This window comes from Salmo trutta, chromosome 13 (assembly GCF_901001165.1).
Source record: "Salmo trutta chromosome 13, fSalTru1.1, whole genome shotgun sequence".
Taxonomy (NCBI): domain Eukaryota; kingdom Metazoa; phylum Chordata; class Actinopteri; order Salmoniformes; family Salmonidae; genus Salmo; species Salmo trutta.
Genome location: NC_042969.1, coordinates 31174234 through 31182053, shown reverse-complemented (window position 1 = coordinate 31182053; position 7820 = coordinate 31174234). Strand labels below are relative to the sequence as shown.

The following is a 7820-nucleotide window of genomic DNA, read 5'->3' as shown; positions in this document are numbered from 1 at the left end:
TTCTCTCCCTCTCCCTTTCTCTCTCTCTCTCTCTTTCATTCTCTCGTTCTCTCTCTTTTTTTTCTCTCTGTTTTGGTCTCTCCCTTTGTGTTCGGTGTGTGTGTGTGTGTATAGATAAGACAGTGAAGCTCTGGAAGATTCGTGAGAGAGACAGACGACCAGAGGGATACAACCTGAAGGATGAAGACGGACGAATCAGACACCCATCCACAATCACCTCACTACGGGTGAAAACACACACACACACGCACGCGCGCAAACACACGAACAGACGCACACACACGCACATGCACACAGACTCACACACAGAGTATCTCATAAGGACAGGATAATACTAGGTAATACGAGTTAATATATCATTGTCCCGAGGGGTCCCAAGATGAGAATGATGTTGTTTGATACCACTGACATGAATACTTTATGAACGAGGGATATATAAAGCAAATGGTTTTCTGGCAATATACAATATTCCTCTCCCAAATAAACTCCTAGAATTCTGGCTATTCCAAATGACTTTGCACATTGAATATGCAGCTCATTTCTCTCAGGACAGGTGTATTTCTCATGGTACATTCGCTCCTTATCACTAAGAGAAGAATCCGTTTTTCCACACTCTGGAGAATCATTTAGATGACAGATCTCATGTGCTCCGTCAGCACTGACAGACGGCTCGGAGGAGGGACGGAGGGAGAGACTGATCGATATGTGCACTGAGATGAATGCGATGAAGAGGATCACCTCTCTATATCTCTCTTTCACTCTCCCTTCTTTGCAATCCCATCACCCAGCCAACCATATTCTTTAATTCTCACACAGAGAATCCCGGTTCAATCAAATCAAACTTTATTTGTCACATGCGCCGAATAGAACGTGTAGACCTTACCGTGAAATGCTTACTTACAAGCCCTTAACCAACAGTGCAGTTCAAGAAGAGTTAAGAAAATATTTACCAAGTACACTAAAGTAAAAAATAATAAAAAGTAACACAATAACATAACAATAACGAGGCTATATACAGGGGGTACCGGTACCGAGTCAGTGAGCGGGGGTACAGGTTAGAGGTCATTTGTACATGTAGGTGGGGGTGAAGTTACTATGCATAGATAATAAACAGCAAGTAGCAGCAGTGTACAAAGGGGAGGTGGGGGTCAATGTGTCACAGTATCCACAGAAAATGGTGCCCCTCCTCGGCCGGGCGGCGCTCGGCGGTCGTCGTCGCCGGTCTACTAGCTGCCACCGATCTATGTTTCTGTGTTCGTTGTGTTTTGTCTGTCTAGGTCCACACCTGTTTCCGTTTCTGTCATTAGTGGGGGGGTATTTAGTTTGTTCATTTGGGTTTGTGTGTTGTGGGGATTGTTGGTTTGTCAGCGGGCAGTGGGGTATTACGCTGTGGCCGTGGTTTTTCTCCATCGTTTAATTGGAGGATTTGTTTTCTCGCCGGGCTGCGCCCCGTGTGTGATTTTCCCTTTGTGGATTACCTGTTTCCCTTTTGGGTATTGTGTGCTCCCTGTGCCTTTTGATCACCTAGTGTCTGGGTGTGAATAAACTTCGAGCTACTGGACAATATCTCCTGCATTTGACTCTGCTCCTTCCTCCTGCCCTAAGTACCCGTGACACAATGTAAATTGTCCGGTGGTGATTTGATTAATTGTTCAGCAGTCTTATGGCTTGGGGACAGAAGCCGTTGAGGAGCCTATTGGTCCTAGACTTGGCAGTAGCAGAGAAAACAGTCTATAACTTGGGTGACTGGAGTCTCTGACAATTTTTTGGGCTTTCCTCTGACACCACCTATTATATAGGTCCTGGGTGGCATGAAGCTTGGCCCCAGCGATGTACTGGGCCGTTCGCACTACCCTCTGTAGCGCCTTACAGTCAGATGCCGAGCAGTTGCCATACCAGGTGGTGATGCAACCAGTCAGGATGCTCTCGATGGTGCAGCTGTTGAACCTTTTGAGGATCTGGGGACCCATGCCAAATCTTTTCAGTCTCCTGAGGGGGAAAAGGTTTTGTCGTGCCCTCTTCACGACTGTCTTGGTGTGTTTGGACCATGATAGTTCGTTGGTGATGTGGACACCCTGGAACTTGAAACTCTCGACCCGCTCCACTTCAGTCCCGTCGATGTTAATGGGGGCCTGTTCGGCCCACCTTTTCCTGTAGTCCACGATCAGCTCCTTTGTCTTGCTCACATTGAGGGAGAGGTTGTTATCCTGGCACCACACTGCCAGGTCTCTGACCTCCTCCCTATAGGCCATCTCATCATTGTCGGTGATCAGGCCTACCACTGTTGTGCGTCAGCAAACTTAATGATGGTGTTGGAGTCATGTTTGGCCACGCAGTCATGGGTGAACAGGGAGTACAGGAGGGGACTAAGTACACACCCCTGAGGTGCCCCAGTGTTAAGGATCAGCGTGGCAGACGTGTTGGCATGCATCTATTAATGGCCTCTCTCTCTCTCTCTCTCTGTCTCTGTCTCTGTCTCTGTCTCTCAATTCAATTCAATTTAAAGGGCTTTATTGGCATGGGAAACATATTTTAACATTGCCAAAGCAAGTTAAATAGACAATAAATAAAAAATAAAAAATTAACAGTAAACATTATAGAGACATTTAAAATGTCATAGTATGTCTATATACAGTGTTATAATGATGTGCAAATTATTAAAGTACAAAAGGGAAAATAAATAAACATAAATATGGATTGTATTTACACTGTTCTTCACTGGTTGGCCTTTTCTCTCTCGCTCTCTCGCTCGCTCTCTCTTTCTCTCACGCTCTCTCTGTCTCTCTCTGTTCTCTCCTATCTTCTACTGTACTGTATGTCATATACCATAATGGATGACAGCTATGTGTCTCTACAGTCTGTTTGACATCACAGAGTTGGGAATATTAGAGTGTGGCTGTTACCGAGGTTGAAAGGCATGGGGGAAGAATGCAGTGTAGTGTGAGTGTGGTTCCTCTGTAGGCTCTCCCTGGCTCCTCAGTCCTAACACCAGCTCACTAGGTCCTCCCTGGCTCCTCAGTCCTAACACCATCTTACTAGGTCCTCCCTGGCTCCTCAGTCTTAACACCATCTCACTAGGTCCTCCCTGGCTCCTCAGTCTTAACACCATCTCACTAGGTCCTCCCTGGCTCCTTAGTCCTAACACCAGCTCACTAGGTGCTCCCTGGCTCCTCAGTCCTAACACCAGCTCACTAGGTCCTCCCTGGCTCCTCAGTCCTAACACCATCTCACTAGGTCCTCCCTGGCTCCTCAGTCCTAACACCTGCTCACTAGGTCCTCCCTGGCTCCTCAGTCCTAACACCAGCTCACTAGGTCCTCCCTGGCTCCTCAGTCTTAACACCAGCTCACTAGGTCCTCCCTGGCTCCTCAGTCCTAACACCAGCTCACTAGGCCTGCTGCTATGGCTCCTCAGTCCTAACACCATCTCACTAGGTCCTCCCTGGCTCCTCAGTCCTAACACCATCTCACTAGGTCCTCCCTGGCTCCTCAGTCCTAACACCATCTCACTAGGTCCTCCCTGGCTCCTCAGTCCTAACACCATCTCACTAGGTCCTCCCTGGCTCCTCAGTCCTAACACCAGCTCACTAGGCCTGCTGCTATGGCTCCTCAGTCCTAACACCATCTCACTAGGTCCTCCCTGGATCCTCAGTCCTAACACCAGCTCACTAGGCCTGCTGCTATGGCTCCTCAGTCCTAACACCATCTCACTAGGTCCTCCCTGGCTCCTCAGTCTTAACACTAGCTCACTAGGCCTGCTGCTATGGCTCCTCAGTCTTAACACCAGCTCACTAGGTCCTCCCTGGCTCCTCAGTCCTAACACCAGCTCACTAGGTCCTCCCTGGCTCCTCAGTCTTAACACCAGCTCACTAGGTCCTCCCTGGCTCCTCAGTCTTAACACCAGCTCACTAGGTCCTCCCTGGCTCCTCAGTCTTAACACCATCTCACTAGGTCCTCCCTGGCTCCTCAGTCTTAACACCATCTCACTAGGTCCTCCCTGGCTCCTCAGTCTTAACACCAGCTCACTAGGCCTGCTGCTATGGCTCCTCAGTCCTAACACCAGCTCACTAGGTCCTCCCTGGCTCCTCAGTCCTAACATCAGCTCACTAGGCCTGCTGCTGTGCTGTCTACCACTACATTAAAGAGGAGACATACAGTACATGAAGTCATATGAAAAGATGTGTACGTGTGTAGCAGATACTGAATGGCTGTATAGAACCAGTCGTTCACGGTGTATTGAAATAGAAAGAGCCCTCAAGGTATTCATAGTCAATCTGTGAATGCTCTCGCAGTCTTAGATTCTATGATCTGTGATACAATGAAGTTTTATGATATTTAAGTGATATATTCCTGAGGTCACAGTCAGTCATGTGATGTGAAAATATGTGCTCCCTCCCTGCCAGGTGCCTGTCCTCCAGAACTCAGATCTGATGGTGGAGGCGACAGCGCGGCGTGTGTTCAGTAACGCCCACACCTACCACATCAACTCCATCTCCGTGAACTCTGACCTCCAGACCTACATTTCCACGGATGACCTCAGGGTCAACCTGTGGAACCTGGAGATCACTGACCAGAGCTTCAGTATCCTTTCACCTTTACCCCTTAACCCCATACTAACATACCCTCTGTCATTGTTTATCTGTCTACAGTCGTGGCCAAAGGTTTTGAGAATGACACAAATATACATTTTTACAAAGTCTGCTGCCTCAGTTTGTATGATGGTAATTTGTATATACTCCAGAATGTTATGAAGAGTGATCAGATGAATTGCAATTAATTGCAAAGTCCCTCTTTGCCATGCAAATGAACTGAATCCCAAAAAAAGCATTTCCACTGCATTTCAGCCCTGCCACAAAAGGGCCAGCTGACATCATGTCAGCGATTCTCTCGTTAACACAGGTGTGAGTGTTGATGAGGACAAGGCTGAAGATCACTGTCATGCTGATTGAGTTCGAATAACAGACTGGAAGCTTCAAAAGGAGGGTGGTGCTTGGAATCATTGTTCTTCCTCTGTCAGCCATGGTTACCTACAAGGAAACACGTGCCGTCATCATTGCTTTGCACAAAAAGGGCTTCACAGGCAAGGAAATTGCTGCCAGTAAGATTGCACCTAAATCAATAATTTATCGGATCATCAAGAACTTCAAGGAGAGCGGTTCAATTGTTGTGAAGAAGGCTTCAGGGCGCCCAAGAAAGTCCAGCATGCGCCAGGACCGTCTCCTAAAGTTGATTCAGCTGCGGGATCGGGGCACCACCAGTACAGAGCTTTCCCAGGAATGGCAGCAGGCAGGTGTGAGTGCATCTGCACGCAGGGATTGGACTGCTGAGGACTGGGGTAAAGTAATTTTCTCTGATGAATCCCCTTTCCGATTGTTTGGGGCACCTGGAAAAAAGCTTGTCCAGAGAAGACAAGGTGAGCGCTACCATCAGTCCTGTGTCATGCCAACAGTAAAGCATCCTGAGACCATTCATGTGTGGGGTTGCTTCTCAGCCAAGGGAGTGGGCTCACTCACAATTTTGCCTAAGAACACAGCCATGAATAAAGAATGGTACCAACACATCCTCCGAGAGTAACTTCTCCCAACCATCCAGGAACAGTTTGGTGACGAACAATGCCTTTTCCAGCATGATAGAGCACCTTTCCATAAGGCAAAAGTGATAACTAAGTGGCTCGGAGAACAAAACATCGATATTTTGGGTCCATGGCCAGGAAACTCCCCAGACCTTAATCCCATTGACAACTTGTGGTCAATCCTCATGAGGCGGGTGGACAAACAAAAACCCACAAATTCTGACAAACTCCAAGCATTGATTATGCAAGAATGGGCAGCCATCATTCAGGATGTGGCCCCGAAGTTAATTGACAGCATGTCATTGCGGATTGCAGAGGTCTTGAAAAAGAAGGGTCAACACTGCAAATATTGACTCTTTGCATCAACTTCATGTAATCATCAATAAAAGCCTTTGATACTTATGAAATACTTGTAATCATACTTCAGTATTCCATAGTAACATCTGACAAAAATATCTAAAGACACTGAAGCAGCAAACTTTGTGAAAATTAATATTTGTGCCATTCTCAAAACTTTTGGCCACGACTGTACAACATTTCTAGGCTACCGACTGCTGCTTCAAATAACCTAGGAACAAGTGCAAAGCCTGTATTCTGCTCATCTGTCTTGTCTTAAACACCATTTAGCTGAACTGTTATTTCTCCCTGAGCGTGCCCCTCCCCAGACATCGTGGACATTAAGCCGTGTAACATGGAAGATCTGATGGAGGTGATCACAGCAGCGGAGTTCCATCCTCAGCAGTGCAACACCTTGGCTTACAGCAGCAGTAGAGGGTCAGTACGACTCTGTGACATGAGGAAACAGGCGCTCTGCGACACACACTGCAAGTGTGAGTACTGGGAACAGGCATACACACAGACACACATATTCAAGCACACATGCACACACACACACGCACGCACGCACGCACGCACACACACACACACACACACACACACACACACACACACACACACACACGCCACTCAAACATGGTACATGGTGTGACAGCCATGCCACTATCTGTGGAGGGGGAAAGAGATTGCGAAAAGAAGGGAGAGAGGGATGGAAGTCGTCTCTGTCTCTATTGAACCAACCTTTATCCTACTACAGTCAATGGCATGGCTAGGAATGATAACCACAAACATCAATAAGGTTGTCTGTCTGTCTGTCTTCTCTCCCAGTCAAGACAATGAAAGGCTCAACGTCTCAAAGCCCCTGTCTGTCTCTGAGAGCATCAGATGATATGCATATGCCTCTGAAGGAAATTAATGAATACATTGACATTTAAGCCTGAGGATCGATGGTGTAAGATGCTAAATAAATATATATACTATAATAATAATATACCTCCCTATGGAAATACCTCGGTTGTGTCCCAAATGGCACCCTATTCCCTATATAGTGTACTACTTTTGACCAGGGCCCTATCCCCTATATAGTGTACTACTTTAGACCAGGGTCCTATCCCCAATATAGTGTACTACTTTAGACCAGGGCCCTATTCCCTATATAGTGTACTACTTTTGACCAGGGCCCTATCCCCTATATAGTGTACTACTTTAGACCAGGGACCTATTCCCTATATAGTGTACAACTTTTGACCAGGGCCCTATCCCCTATATAGTGTACTACTTTTGACCAGGGCCCATAGGGGATAGAGTGTAATTTGGGACGCAGACATGTTGTTCAATAACAGTAGTTATTTCCTGAGCTGTATTAATGTGTTTACCGGTCCGTACACACACACATATCCTGCTGAATAGCACATGACCAGGAATATTCAAACACATTTAGGACTCTGCTTTGGCCTTAGGGAGAGATTGGGGGAATTGGGATATTTGGGATTTGGGTTATTGTTATTTAAGAATAGCATTACTAACTTTGTCTTCAAATGTGAGCAAAGAGCAGTGAGATACCCTAGGTTTGTCTGATAGCAGAACACACACACACACACACACACACACACACACACACACACACACACACTGTCACGAATCCCTGTGGCTCCCCTGCCTGCTCGGGCGGCGCTCGGCGGTCGTCGTCACCGACCTACTAGCCGCCGCTGATCCCTTTTTCCTTTTCGTTTGGTATGTCTTATTGTTTGCACCTGTTCCTCATTTGGTCTTTTGATTTTGGTTATTTAAGCCTGGTTAGCCCGCCCAGTGTTGTGCGGGATTATTTTAGCGTCAGGTTGTGTTTTTGTAGTTGGATGTGCTGGCGATTAACTACTTAATATTATATGCATGCGGTGCACCTGTTTTGGGCACT

General features: G+C 46.9%; 1 protein-coding gene across 1 annotated transcript in view; it reads left to right on the top strand.

Moving 5' to 3' along the window:
- The window catches only part of LOC115206750 (serine/threonine-protein phosphatase 2A 55 kDa regulatory subunit B beta isoform), a 19372-nt gene that overhangs the window by 4702 nt on the left and 6850 nt on the right, over positions 1 to 7820 (top strand). The window contains exons 2-4 of the mRNA XM_029773958.1: positions 70 to 227; positions 4401 to 4578; positions 6235 to 6399. Coding sequence (XP_029629818.1) covers positions 70 to 227; positions 4401 to 4578; positions 6235 to 6399 — 501 coding nt within the window. The remainder of the gene's footprint in view (positions 1 to 69; positions 228 to 4400; positions 4579 to 6234; positions 6400 to 7820) is intronic.